This window comes from Rhinopithecus roxellana, chromosome 4, assembly GCF_007565055.1.
Source record: "Rhinopithecus roxellana isolate Shanxi Qingling chromosome 4, ASM756505v1, whole genome shotgun sequence".
Taxonomy (NCBI): domain Eukaryota; kingdom Metazoa; phylum Chordata; class Mammalia; order Primates; family Cercopithecidae; genus Rhinopithecus; species Rhinopithecus roxellana.
Genome location: NC_044552.1, coordinates 35,648,481 through 35,663,312, shown reverse-complemented (window position 1 = coordinate 35,663,312; position 14,832 = coordinate 35,648,481). Strand labels below are relative to the sequence as shown.

Genomic DNA, 14,832 nt, shown 5'->3' with positions numbered 1-14,832 from the left:
CTCTCCAGATTCAGATTCACGAGGACTGGAGTAGTAGCCAGGAAATCTGTATATATAACAAGTAGCCTGGGGAATTCGGATGTTGGTAGGTAGTTCAGGGACTACATTTTGAAAGAATATTGAATTAGTGAGAAACTTGGGAATTGCCTACATCTTGATATTTTTCCCTCCCCTTTATTCCTTCATTACTTTCTTTTGTGTCCCAGGAATTAGTTGTAAGCATCAATGTGTGCCCAATTTGCACCCTCAGTTGGTATTAAGTAGCAAAAAGAAAATTCATTTATTTACTATTCCATCTTTTAATGTATGTGTGTTCTGATTTGGCTGTGCACTAAGAAAAGTCAACAAAAATGGTTATTTCAATACTATTCCAGACGGTGTGAGAGGGTAATTCTGACAGAATACTTTTGACCACTAACAGTGGAGCACCCACAAGTCTTGGCATTATAAGGGGGTAAAAACAGAAATATACATAATCTCCTCTCTCAAGATTACAGTATTCCCCCCTTATCCTTAGGGGATATGTTTCAAGACCCCCCACTGGATGCTTGAAACCACAGATAGTACTGAACACTATATATACTGTGTTTTTTTCCTATACATACATACCTATGATAAAGTTTAGTTTATAAATAAGGCACAGGAGTAGATTAACAATAACATAATACAGTAGAACAATTACAATAATATGCTATAATAAAAATTATGTGAATGTGGTCTCTCAGAGTATCTTAGTGTACTGTACCACAGGTGACCAAAACCTCAGTAAGTGAAACCATGTACAAGGGGAGACTAATGTATATCTTGTTAGAAAGTGGGTAAACATCCAGAAAAATGACTTAAAGGGTGCTTAGCAGTAAGAAAATCATGATCTGGCTTGATTGAGGGTAGTCCAGGTCGCTTCCCTTTGTATGATTTGAGGGTTTCTTATATAAAGACATGCCTCTGCCATCTGGAACAGGCAATAAAAATGGTTAGAATCTCTAATTTGGTCCTGCGGTATATTTATTTATTGGTGGATTTCGGCACACATAAATAGGACTAGGCCAAAAACGGAATCTGGAAAATTAAAGGGGCTACTCACAGTACATTGGATCTAGAACTTCTCTGGGTTGACCTCATAATCATGAAACTGCATTTGCTCACAGAAATGAAAAGTAGAGAATAAATGGAGGTGAAAGAAATTCACCTTGAGAGAGGAATTACCGGCCGGGCACGGTCGCTCACGCCTGTAATCCCAGCACTTTGGGAGGCCAAGGCAGGTGGATCACCTGAGGTCAGGAGTTCAAGACCAGCCTGACCAACATGGTGAAACCCTGTCTCTACTAAAAATACAAAAATTAGCTGGGCATGGTGGCACTTGCTTGTAATCCCAGCTACTACGGAGGCTGAGGCAGGAAGATTGCTTGAACCTGGGAGGTGGAGGTTGCAGTGAGCCGAGATTGTGCCACTGCACTCCAGCCTGGGTAACAGAGCAAGACTCTGTCTCAAAAAAAAAAAAAAAAAAAAAAGAGAGGAACTCCTTTTAGGGAATTGAATTATTTCTTTTTTTTTTTTTTTTTATATATTTTGGAGACAAAGTCTCACTCTTGTCCCCCAGGCTGGAGTGCAGTGGCGCAATCTTGGCTCACTGCAACTTCCACCTCCGGGTTCAAGGAATTCTGCTGCTGCAGCCTCCCCAGTAGCTGAGATTATAGGCACCTGCCACCACACCCAGCTAATTTTTTGTGTTTTTTTTAGTAGCGATGGGGTTTCACCATGTTGGCTATGCTGGTCTCGAACTCCCGACCTCAGGTGATCTGCCCGCTTTGGTCTCCCAAAGTGTTGGGATTACAGGCGTGAGCCACTGCACCCGGCCTATTTTATTATTTTCTTTATGTTTTTATTTTTATTTATTTATTTATTTTTTGAGACGGAGTCTTGCTCTGTCACCAGGCTGGAGTGCAGTGGCCCAATCTCGGCTCACTGCAAGTTCCACCCTCCGGGTTCACGCCATCCTCCTGTCTCAGCCTCCCGAGTAGGTGGGACTACAGGCGCCTGCCACCACCCCCGGCTAATTTTTTGTATTTTTAGTAGAGTTGGGATTTCACCACGTTAGCCAGGATTGTCTGGATCTCCTGACCTTGTGATTCGCCCGCCTCGGCCTCCCAAAGTGCTGGGATTACAGGTGTGCGCCCCCGCACCCGGCCTATTTTATTATTTTCTTTTTGAGACAGATTCTCGCTCTGTCCCTCAGGCTGGAATGCAATGGCGTGATCTTGGCTCACTGCAACCTCCACCTCCCAGGTTCTATCGATTCTCCTGCCTCAGCCTCCTGAGTAGCTGGGATTACAGGTGCCTGCCACCATGTCTGGCTAATTTTTGTATTTTTTAAGTAGCGATGGGGTTTCACCACGTTGGTCAGGCTGGTCTCAAGCTCTTGACCTCAGGTGACCCACCCGCCTCGGCCTCCCAAAGTGTTGGGATTACAGATGTGAGCCACCACGCCTGGCCTTTTTTTTATTTTGAGACGGAGTCTCGCTCTGTCGCCCAGGCTGGAGTGCAGTGGCGCGATCTCGGCTCACTGCAAGCTCCGCCTCCCGGGTTCCCGCCATTCTCCTGCCTCAGCCTCCGAGTAGCTGGGACTACAGGCGCCCGCCACCGCGCCCGGCTAGTTTTTTGTATTTTTAGTAGAGACGGGGTTTCACCGTGTTAGCCAGGGGGGTCTCGATCTCCTGACCTCGTGATCCACCCGCCTCGGCCTCCCAAAGTGCTGGGATTACAGGCTTGAGCCACCGCGCCCGACTTTTTTTTTTTTTTTTTTTTTTTTAAGAGACTAGGCCAGGTGTGGTGGCTCACACCTATAATCCCAACACTTTGGGAGGCCAAGGCAGGAGGATCACTGTGCCCAGAAGTTTAAGACCAGTCTGGGCAACACAGTGAGACCCCCATCTCTACAAAAAATAAACAAAATTAGCTGGGCTTAGTGGCATGCACCTATGATCTCATCTACTCTAGAGGCTGAGGTGGGAGGATCAGTTGAGCCCAGGAGGTGGAGGCTGCAGTTAGCCAAGATCACACCACTGCACTCCAGGCTGGGTGACAGAGTTGAGACCCTGTCTCAAAATATATAAATATACAAGTAGATAGATAGATAGAGACAGGTCTATGTTGGCCAGGCTGGTCTTGAACTCCTGACCTCAAGCAATCCTTCCACCTCGGCCTCCCAAAGTGTGCAAGCCACGGTGCCCAGCCTAGGGAATTTTAAGTTCTGGTATTGAGGGGAAAACGCCTTTCAAAGTTCCAAAGATATAAAAAATTTTCTTTTAAAATAGTTGTATAGCAGCCTGGCACAGTGGCTCACGCCTGTAATCTCAGCACTTTGGGAGGCTGAGGTGGGCAGATCACGAGGTCCAGAGATCGAGACCATCCTGGCCAACATGGTGAAAACCCATCTCTACTAAAAATACAAAAAAATTAGCTGGGCATGGTGGCGCGCACCTGTAGTCCCAGCTACTCGGGAAGCTGAGGCAGGAGAATCGCTTGAACCCGGCAGGTGGAGGTTGCAGTGAGCTGAGATCACGCCACTGCATTCCAGCCTGGTGACAGAGCAAGACTCCATCTCAAAATAAATAAATTAAATAAATAAATAAATAAATAGTTGTTTAGCTTCTTTCCCTTGGAGAAATTGCCCATAAGACTTCTCTGATGAACAATATTGAAGAAGTATTATGGGGAGGGAAATAAAAGAAAACATGCTTAGGATGTTACTACTATTTTAAAAAGCATTTTCATATATATCAGCTGGAAGATTTGTTGCTTTTTTTTCTTTTGTTTCGGTAGTTTGGTTAAACATTATAATACCAGTAGCCACTTCGCCTCTTGTCCTAAGTCATATTTGTCCAGTTCTTTTTTTTTTTTTTTTTTAATTGAGACAGAGTCTCGCTCTGTCGCCCAGGCTGGAGTGCAGTGGCCGGATCTCAGCTCACTGCAAGCTCCGCCTCCCGGGTTTACGCCATTCTCCTGCCTCAGCCTCCGGGTAGCTGGGACTACAGGCGCCCGCCACCGCGCCTGGCTAGTTTTTTGTATTTTTTTTAGTAGAGAAGGGGTTTCACCGTGTTAGCCAGGATGGTCTCGATCTCCTGACCTCGTGATCCGCCCGTCTCAGCCTCCCAAAGTGCTGGGTTACAGGCTTGAGCCACCTCACCCGGCCTCTGTCCAATTCTTTACTTACCTATCCTTTCAGTAAAGAAGGTAAAAGTTTTCCCACCCTTACTGCAAGATGCAGATGTTCTTTTCAAAAAGACAGATGTTGGCTGGGTGCAGTGGCTCACACCTGTAATCCCAGCACTTTTGGAGGCTGAGATGGGAGGACCACTTGAGGTTAGCTCAAGACCAGCTTGTGCAACATAGTGAGATGTGTCTCTAAAAAAACAGGCCGGGTGCAGTGGCTCATGCCTGTATTCCCAGCACTTTGGGAGGCCAAGGCAGGCAGATCACTTGAAGTCAGTAGTTCGTTCAAGACCAGCCTGGCCAACATGGTTAAACCTTGTCTCTACTAAAAATACAAAAAGATTGGCCGGGTGTGGTGGCATGCACCTGTAACCCCAGCTTCCTGGGAGGCTGAGGCAGAAGAATCGCTTGAACCAGGGAGACGGAAGTTGCAGTGAGCTAAGATTGCGCCACTGCACTCCAACCTGGGCAACAGAACGAGGTTCTACCTCAAAAAAAAAAAAAAAAAAGCATAAAAAATAAAAAACATTAAAAAACACATATACGGCCGTACAGGCTTATGCCTGTACTCCCAGCACTTTGGAAGGCCGAGGTGGGTGGATCACCTGAGGTCAGGAGTTCAAGACCAACCTGGCCAACATCTTGAAACCCCATCTCTACTAAAAATACAAAAATTAGCCAGGTGTGGTGGCGCAGCATCAGTAATCCCAGATACTCGGGAGGCTGAGGCGAGAGAATCGCTTGAGCCCGGGAGGCAGAGGTTGCAGTGAGCTGAGATCCAGCCACTGCACTCCAGCCTGGGCAACAGAGTGACTCCGTCTCAAAACAAAAAAACCACATATACAATGTTCCTTAGTCATGTCTCATAAAAATGATACTTTGTACTGGTGAGGACTTTATTTTTTCTCATTTTTATCTTATATCCTGTTATCTCTGCTTTGAAAAACATTGCAATCAACCTAAAATTGACATTTTTATTTGAGGCTCTTCATCTCTCCCACTGGTATGTGAAACACCAGTAAAGTTTCAAATTTGTGCTAACCCTTCCGTAAGATTCTTCCTTTTTAAGTAATTTAACTGTCCTGTAGTTCTCTGCTTTTATACCAAATGTGCCTTTTTTTAACTTTCAAAGGAACCAATTTGGAATTGAAAATGAATGAATCTAGAGTTGAAATACCAATTGCAAGTCTTTTTTTCTTTTTAAGGAAAATATTTTTCTAAGAGTTTTCTTTTTCTTTTGGGGGGACTGTCGTGACAGGCTGAGAGAGTGGCGACTTCTATAAGACATGGATAGATGCAAACATGTAGGGCGGTTACGGCTCGCCCAGGACCACTCCATCCTGAACCCTCAGAAGTGGTGCTGCTTAGGGTGCGCCACCACCGAGTCGGTGTGGGCCTGCCTCAAGTGCTCCCACGTGGCCTGCGGCCGCTACATTGAGGACCACGCCCTGAAACACTTTGAAGAGACTGGACACCCGCTAGCCATGGAAGTCCGGGATCTCTACGTGTTTTGTTACCTGTGCAAGGACTACGTGCTCAATGATAACCCAGAGGGCGATCTGAAGCTGCTAAGAAGCTCCCTCCTGGCGGTCCGGGGCCAGAAGCAGGACACGCTGGTGAGACGCGGGCGGACGCTGCGGTCCACGGCTTCGGGTGAGGACGTGGTCCCGCCGCAGCGCGCTCCTCAGGGACAGCCGCAGATGCTCACCGCTCTGTGGTACCGGCGCCAGCGCCTGCTGGCCAGGACGCTGCGGCTGTGGTTCGAGAAGAGCTCCCGGGGCCAGGCGAAGCTGGAGCAGCAGCGGCAGGAGGAGGCGCTGGAGCGCAAGAAGGAGGAAGCACGGAGGCGGCGGCGCGAGGTGAAACGGCGGCTGCTGGAGGAGCTGGCCAGCGCCCCTCCGCGTAAGAGTGCACGGCTGCTCCTGCACACGCCTAGCGACACGGGCCCGGCCGCCTCGCGCCCCACCACCCTCCCTACCTCACGCAGAGCGCCCGCCGCCACGCTCAAGCTGCGTCGCCAGCCTGCCGTGGCCCCGGGCGTCACGGGCCTGCGCAACCTGGGCAACACCTGCTACATGAACTCCATCCTCCAGGTGCTCAGCCACCTCCAGAAGTTCCGAGAATGTTTCCTCAACCTTGACCCTTCCAAAACGGAACATCTGTTTCCCAAAGCCACCAACGGGAAGACTCAGCTTTCTGGTAAGCCAACCAACAGCTCAGCCACAGAGCTGTCTTTGAGGAGTGACAGGGCCGAGGCATGCGAGCGGGAGGGCTTCTGCTGGAACAGCGGGGCCTCCATTAGTCGGAGCCTGGAGCTCATCCAGAACAAGGAGCCAAGCTCGAAGCACATTTCCCTCTGCCGTGAACTGCACACCCTCTTCCGAGTCATGTGGTCCGGGAAGTGGGCCCTAGTGTCGCCCTTCGCCATGCTCCACTCAGTGTGGAGCCTAATCCCTGCCTTCCGCGGCTACGACCAACAGGACGCGCAGGAATTTCTCTGTGAGCTGCTGCACAAGGTGCAGCAGGAACTCGAGTCTGAGGGCACCACACGCCGGATCCTCATCCCCTTCTCCCAGAGGAAGCTCACCAAACAGGTCTTAAAGGTGGTGAATACCATATTCCATGGGCAGCTGCTCAGTCAGGTATGTGTGTGCCTACCATGACAATGAGAGGCTTGTGTGTTAGCTTGGGCTTCCTGTGAGTGTTTTCCCCTGGTTATTGGGCTAGTAAGAGTAGCCAACATTTGCTGTGATTATGCATTTTTGAGGGTGGCCGTTGTACCTTTTATTCTACTGTACATTATGATGGCCTTTTGGGGAAACTTACCTAGTGTCTTTCCGGCCAGATTTTTAGTTTAACTTGCCACATTGCTTAATTTTCAGTGAATATCTTTAACTGTTATTGAAGATATGGGTAATATAATATTCTCATTGTTATAATTAAGTACTTTGTTGGTGTGCCATCCTTTGATCAATTTTAGGGAACAGAGTTTGCCTGTAACTCTGGTTCCATAATAGTTTGAAAGAGCTGTCTCCCTTCTTTACATACAAGGAAGGAAGGTAGCTAGGAGCATGCTAAAGACCAATGCAAGCCTCCTTCCTGTTCCCCATTACCTTTTATTTCCTGAATCTTTAGCCATGTAACCTAAGTAAAGATTCTGAGATAAGGCCTTGTGAGAATATGCAGAAAGAGTATTTTTATAGTTAAAAAAAAAAAAAAAAAAAAGACGGGCGCGGTGGCTCACGCCTGTAATCCCAGCACTTCAGGAGGCCAAGGGGGGTGGATCACCTGAGGTCAGGAGTTAGAGACCAGCCTGGCCAACATGGTGAAACCCGGTCTCTACTGAAAATACAAAATTAGCCCGGTGTGGTGGTGCATGCCTGTAATCCCGGCCACTTGGGAGGCTGAGGCAGGAGAATTGCTTGAACCCAGGAGGCAGAGGTTGCAGTGAGCCGAGATCGCGCCATTGCACTACAGCCTGGGTGACAGATGGAGACTCTGTCTAAAAAAAAAAAAACCAAAAAACAAAAAACGTGTTGGGGGGGGCAGATTGGTGGGCAACTTAAGAGATTCAGGTAAAATCTCTACACTATGCTTGTGTCCTGGTTTTTAGGGTTTTGAAAGAATGATGGATGGTATGGAAAGGGAAAATTTAATTAGGTTTTTGTTTTTGAGCATGTAAAAGGGGAGTATTTATTAGCACTTCTTCTGTCTCCCCTCCCCTTAGGAAGAAAGGTGCACCTGGGAAGGTTATAGTGGGAATGGAAGTCTAATCACAGCATTTTGAGGCTGTGCAGACAGAGGAGTTCAGTGTAGGGCTTCTGCAAGTAACAAAGGCAAAAAGAGAGGCATGCTGGGCTCTATGGAAGGTCTAAAGTCAAGAGGAGGAATTACAGGGTGAGGGAAGTAGGCAAGGACCTGCAAATTCTCTATATCAGACTGATCCCTTGAGAGACTGCATAATAACTTGCAGTCTGTGCTACTGTACTGTTGAATGGTAGAGCATATTTTGGGAGAGGAGAAAGGCGGGTTGGTATAGTCTCTATGCAGTATGGTTTTTAAATTCCAGCTAGCATCCCATAGTTAGAAATGTACATCAGAAGTAATATACTCTAATTCTTTTAAAGTTATGTTTATTATTTTAATATTACTATTTTTTGAAAATTATACACTTAGTTTTGATAAAGTATGTCTTTTATGAAGCAAGTAAAACTGTACGCAGGAAGCGTGGAAGTTACATAATCTGTAAATTAATCTTTTCATTCTAGGTCACATGTATATCATGCAATTACAAATCTAATACCATTGAGCCCTTTTGGGACCTATCCCTGGAATTCCCTGAACGCTATCATTGCATAGAAAAGGGGTTTGTCCCTTTGAATCAGACAGAGTGCTTGCTCACTGAGATGCTGGCCAAGTTCACAGAGACAGAGGCCCTGGAAGGGAGAATCTACGCTTGTGACCAGTGTAACAGTGAGTGCTGTGTGGAGGAGGGGGTGTAGTGGGGAAGTATAACTGGAATATCAGTTTAACGTGCTGCTTTGTCCTCTTTAGTCAAAAGTAACCCTAATGATATTGAATGGTTCTAAAGCATCTTTTAAAGATCTCTTCCTCCCATTTTTCTAAAAATCAAAAAACATGGACTTGTTTTAATTATGTATTAAAAAACAAAACAAGGCTGGGCGTGGTGGCTCATGTCTGTAATCCCAGAACTTTGGGAGGCTGAGGCGAGCGGATCACTTGAGGTCAGGAGTTTGAGACCAGCCTGACCAACATGGTGAAACCCCGTCTCTACTAAAAATACAAAAATTAGCTGGGCGTGGTGGCAGGTGCCTGTAATCCCAGCTACTCGGGAAGCTGAGGCAGGAGAATCGGTTGAACCCGGGAAGTGGAGGCTGCAGTGAGCCAAGATCACGCCATTGCACTCCAGCCTGGGCAACAGAGTGAGACTCTGTTTCAAAAAACAACAACAATAACAGAAATGAAACAAAGACCTAGGAGTTGATTGACCGCCTGATTGACATTAATTGTCATCTTGGAAGGGATTTTAAAGTGTGGCTTCTGAAATGGGGACTCTGACAATGTTAGTACTTAGCTTCTTAGTGCTATGGGGCTGCTGCGTAAATTAATGAATGTAGAGTCCAGCAGTTCTTACTTAATCTAAACTCAGATGGAATAGCCTTTCTGAGGGATGCGATATCAGAAAAGCATGCTTTTGTACTGAACTGGTAGACTTAATGTCTGTCAAAAGTGATGCTAAAGATTGGTACAGTGGAACCAAGAAAGTAAGTCTTAAGGTACATTGCTCAGTGGCAGCTTCATGAAATATTTTCTGCATTTTTTTTTATTCTTCACATGCCTGAAAATTTCACATTTCAGAGAAGGTCATAAGGAAGTATTTCTGGGCCGGGCGCGGTGGCTCACGCCTGTAATCCCAGCACTTTGGGAGGCCGAGGCGGGCGGATCACGAGGTCAGGAGATTGAGACCATCCTGGCTAACACGGTGAAACCCTGTCTCTACTAAAAATACAAAAAAAAAAAAAAATTAGCCGGGCGTAGTGGCAGGCGCCTGTAGTCCTAGCTACTCGGAAGGCTGAGGCAGGAGAATGGCGTGAACCTGGGAGGCGGAGCTTGCAGTGAGCCGAGATCGTTCCACTGCACTCCAGCCTGGGCGGCAGAGCGAGACTCCGTCTCAAAAAAAAAAAAAAAAGGAAGTATTTCTGTGTTGTCTGTAATTTTAAAATGGAACTCTTTACATATGGTTACAGAGGCATGTTATACAGGGCCCTTCCATCTTGCCACACTAACACTTAATGCTTCTGCTAACCCAGTATGGACAGAGGAAATGCAGAGCAAATATGTGGATGCTTATGTTTGGGGGTTGTGGCATATATAGATTTGGAAACTAAAAGTATAAAGTTAATGGATTGTACAGAGACCTAGAAATCCATTTTCAGTCACATAATAGTTTAGATTACCAGTTTTGAAGAAAATAAAAATGTTAGGCCAGGCGCAGTGGCTCATGCCTGTAATCCCAGCACTTTGGGAGGCCCTAAGGTGGGCGCCACTGCACTCCAGCCTGGGTGACAGAGCCAGATGCTGTCTCAAAAAAAAAAAAAGGCTAAATTGTGGGAAACCTGTTCCGCTCTTTGAAGAATCAGAACAAAAATCAAAAGTCAGGCTTGAGGCCAGGTGCAGTGACTCATACCTGTAATCCCAACACTTTGGGAGGCCAAGGCAGGAGGATTGCCTGAAGCCAGGAGTTTGAGACCAGCCTGGGTAGCACAGCAAGACCTCTTTTAGGAAAAAAAGAAAAAAAAAAAAAACCCCACAAAGTTATGCTCGGTATCATTTTGCCATTTCAAAACAAAATTTGAAATTTTATACCCGGCTAACTGTAGACTCACCTATCCTGTTCCATTTTGAGATACAGAGTCAGGTGAATCAAATTGTTCATTAGAATAATATTTAAAAAACAAAAACAAAACAACAACAACAAAAAAGAGTGATTCCTGAAGCCTTTTACTTGTAATGAACAAAAGAATATTAACAGCTTTAACTCCATCATTTTTGGATATGATAGATTAGGCAAGAAATAACTTTGGTTTATCTTTACAAGAAAGGATTGTTCTTTGGTTGTCAGATGTGCCAATTTATCAGGATTTCTCTAGGCAAGTGCAAATAATGCCAGAGAAGGAAACCAACCTATGGTGAGGAAATGAGATGCATTGATCTGCTAACTGTCAGTCTTCTACCTGTCTTCCTGGACAGCTTAATGAAATGGAGACAGAACTGATCAATCTCAATTGAATCAGTAATTTATTTTTCTTTGTGAATTTCATTTTAGGGAAACAAAGCCTGACTCTATATTGTCTTCATCTTAGCTCACATACTCCCTCTGCTGAGGGTGGCAGTCACTGCCAGGGTTCCTAGCCAGAGCTGCAGTAATTTTCAAAAAAATGGTGAATAGGAATATAAAATAAGGCCAAGCCCCTCTTTGAATTCCATTTCTGTTCATGCCAGCACATACTGTGACTACACACCCTGGTAAAAGCTTCTCCAATGGCACAACTCATTCTGATGCAATCTATTATGAGAAGCTGCACCTCCACATCCTATTGTCACAGAAAGCTTTGTGATACATCATCTGGCTGTGATTTGCTACCTTTCATGAGTAGTACAGACAGGACTGGGAATCAGATGCCCAGCTCTTCAAACACTGAGCCCATGATGTCAACAGCTCAAGACAATTAGCAGGGACTGCCGTAGAACACTAATTTTCTACTCTCATCCATTTACCAATTTAATATAACAAAACAGTCATCAGTAAATGGTTACAGGAAAGGCTTCTGATAGAAACTAAGATAACTCTATTTCCATTGTTTATTTGCTGAAATTTAGAAATGCATTTCCTCAAGGCTGGGCACAGTGGGCTCACACCCACAATCCCAACACTTTGGGAGGCCAAGGTGGGAGGACTGCTTGAGGCCAGGAGTTCAAGAAATGCATTTCCCCCACATTTAGAAACAAAATTAGAGACTGATCACTGGTTCTGCTTTGGAGTAGATGAATTTAGCCACCTGTCAGCTTTGTCCTTGCATGTCCAGCAGTGTGCTTTTATCTAGGAAATATGTTTCAAAAACTTTTAGGCACAGCATAAAAATATAGAACCAACAGTTTATTTTCTAAATGTTTGAATATGCCATAAGCAAATCATGCTAAAGAAAAATGTGTTTAAACACTCTATCATTTAGTGATCTTATCCTTTTTTTCCTAAGCCTGAAATATATGCATTATTCCCTATTTTACTGGTTAGGAAACGGAGGTTCAGAGTTTTGAGTAACTTATCCATTAGCACACAACTAGTTGTGAGCAGGTAGTAGAATTAGGCTTACCTAGTGCAAACAAAAGGCTTCTTAAAATCATATTGTGGGGTATCATAATTGAAGTTATAAGCCATTGTGAAGACATGGAGCCTTAAAATATGCTTCTACTCTATGTGCTTGCTGTTGCATGTTCCATTATATTCCATTATACGCAAAGTTCCTGATGGCAAAAATTGGAAAGATTTGAGTTGCTTGTAACAGTCGACCCAAATAACAATGACTTAAAATGAGAGATATTATTATAAAAAAAGTCTGAAGGACATTCAGGGCCAGCATGGTGGCTGCATGGTCATCAGTGACCCAAGCTATTTCTGTCTTTCTGTTTTACTATCCTGTTGCAAGACTTCTGTCTTCAAAGTTACCTTTTGGTCCAGGAGGAATTCCAGTAGTTTCAGATAGTGGGAAGGCCAAAGGGATGCACCTTACAAGTGAGTCAGCCTTGTATAAGCAGAGTCCCACACAGTCATTCCTTTCATCTTAGCCAGAACTTCCATGGCCACACCATGCAGGCTTGTGAAGCCGGGAAATGCAGTCATAAAGAGGGTCACATTGCACCCCCAAAAAATTGAGGTTCAGATACTGAGAAATATGGAGAATGCATATTGAATGGCAAGTCACTGTCTCTGCCATAGCTAGAAAAAACTCCTCACAACCTATGTCTTATACCTTCCCAAACCACATAGGCAAACGACGAAAATCCAATCCCAAACCCCTTGTTCTGAGTGAAGCTAGAAAGCAGTTAATGATCTACAGACTACCTCAGGTTCTCCGGCTGCACCTTAAAAGATTCAGGTGAGCTTGCTGTGGGAGTCCTAGCTGGGTGAGAGCTGTGGGAATAGCTGCTCCAAAGGCTTTGGTGAGGGCAAATGTCTTCTGTGGTGTTGGGAGGGGAAGCCTGTTCACTTGAGACCTTGTGTTTCCCATGGAGATTAAATCATTCACATCCACTAAGGCAAATTAATGTGGGAGCCCAGCAGGACTGGGCTTTTGCTCTCATGCTCCTGTGTAATTAATTATCCAGCCTGCTTAAATCTGTGCTTAAAGATTTTCTAGCCTGGCTTGGACTTATGTAGATTCATCTTCAGGATGAAATATAAAATAATCTGGAAAAGAAGGGCAGGCAGGAAACTACAAAAAGACTGTTGCTTGAATTGCTTGTTTAGGGATCTCTAGGTTTAGAGTACTTCATGGAACATTCACAGCAAATAAATGGGCCAGGCGCAGTGGCTCATGACTGTAACCCTAGCACTTTGGGACGCCAAGGTAGGCAGACTGCTTGAGCTCAGGAGTTCGAGACCAGCCTGGGCAACATGGTAAAACCCTGTCTCTACAAAAAATACAAAAATAAGCCAGGCGTGGTGGTGTGCACCTATAGTCCCACCTACTCGGGAGGCTGAGGTGGGAGGATCACCTGAGCCTGGGAAGGTTGAGGCTGCAGTGAGCCTTTATTGATCGCACCACTGCACTGCAGCCTGGGCAACAGAGAGACACCCTGTCTGAAAATAAATAAATAAATAAATAAATAAATAAATAAATAAATATGAACATTGATTACCACCATTTTATTGATGGGAAGACCAAAACCAGAAGGTTTAATTTTCTCAGTTCCTGGTTTTATTAATACCTACCTCTACCTACAATTGTATATGCCGGTTTTTACTAGTAACAAGCTTATATCCATGTTCTAGGTGGTCTGGCCGTAACCATCGAGAGAAGATTGGGGTCCATGTCGTCTTTGACCAGGTATTAACCATGGAACCTTACTGCTGCAGGGACATGCTCTCCTCTCTTGACAAAGAGACCTTTGCCTATGATCTCTCCGCAGTGGTCATGCATCACGGGAAAGGGTTTGGCTCAGGACACTACACAGCCTATTGCTACAACACAGAGGGAGGTGCGTGCGCTTTACTCTGTGGGGTGGGGGACACGGAAAGGGGTTATTTGTCCACATTTTATTGTTTTCCTTTTATTTCCATCCCATGGATTACCTAGAGGGAAATTACATACATGAAAATCCAGTGGCAAGAATTGTGAAAGTTGGGTCAGGCGCCGTGGCTCACACATGTAATCCCAGCACTTTGGGAGGCTGAGGTGGGTGGATCACCTGGGGTCAGGAGTTTGAGACCAGCCTGGCCAACATGGTTAAACCCTGTCTCTATTAAAACAGTACAAAAATTAGCCGGGAGTGGTGGCGGGCACTGGTAATCCCAGGTACTCAGGAGGCTGAGGCAGGAGAATCGCTTGAACCTGGAAGGCAGAGGTTGCAGTGAGCCAAGATTATGCCACTGCGCTTCAGCCTGGGTGACAGAGCAAGACTCTTATCTCAAAAAAAAAAAAAAGAATCAGGAAAGTTGGATTCAAATTTTGGGTATATCACTAAGTGACAACATATGGTTGTTCTAAGAATTAAAAGGAACTGACATGTAAAAGTGCTTAGAACAGGACCTAGGCCCTGTGCAATGGCTCACGCCTGTAATTCCAACACTTTGGGAGGCAGAGGCAGGAGGATTGCTTGAGGCCAAGGGTTCAAGACTAGCCTGGGCAACATAGTAAAAACTTACCCAGGCGTAATGGTGTGCACCTGTGGTCCTAGCTGCTTGGGAGGCTGAGGTGGGAGAATTGCTCGAGCCCAGGAGTTTGAAGTTGCAATGAGCTGTGATTTCACCACTGCATTCTAGCCTGGGCAAGAGAGTGAGATCCTGACTCAAATAAATAAATAAAAAGAGCAGTTGCC

General features: G+C 45.4%; 1 protein-coding gene across 1 annotated transcript in view; it reads left to right on the top strand.

The window, feature by feature from the left end:
- The window catches only part of USP49 (ubiquitin specific peptidase 49), a 111,880-nt gene that overhangs the window by 89,120 nt on the left and 7,928 nt on the right, over positions 1-14,832 (top strand). The window contains exons 5-8 of the mRNA XM_030928524.1: positions 5,471-6,854; positions 8,481-8,685; positions 12,782-12,890; positions 13,787-13,992. Coding sequence (XP_030784384.1) covers positions 5,499-6,854; positions 8,481-8,685; positions 12,782-12,890; positions 13,787-13,992 — 1,876 coding nt within the window. The 5' untranslated portion in view covers positions 5,471-5,498. The remainder of the gene's footprint in view (positions 1-5,470; positions 6,855-8,480; positions 8,686-12,781; positions 12,891-13,786; positions 13,993-14,832) is intronic.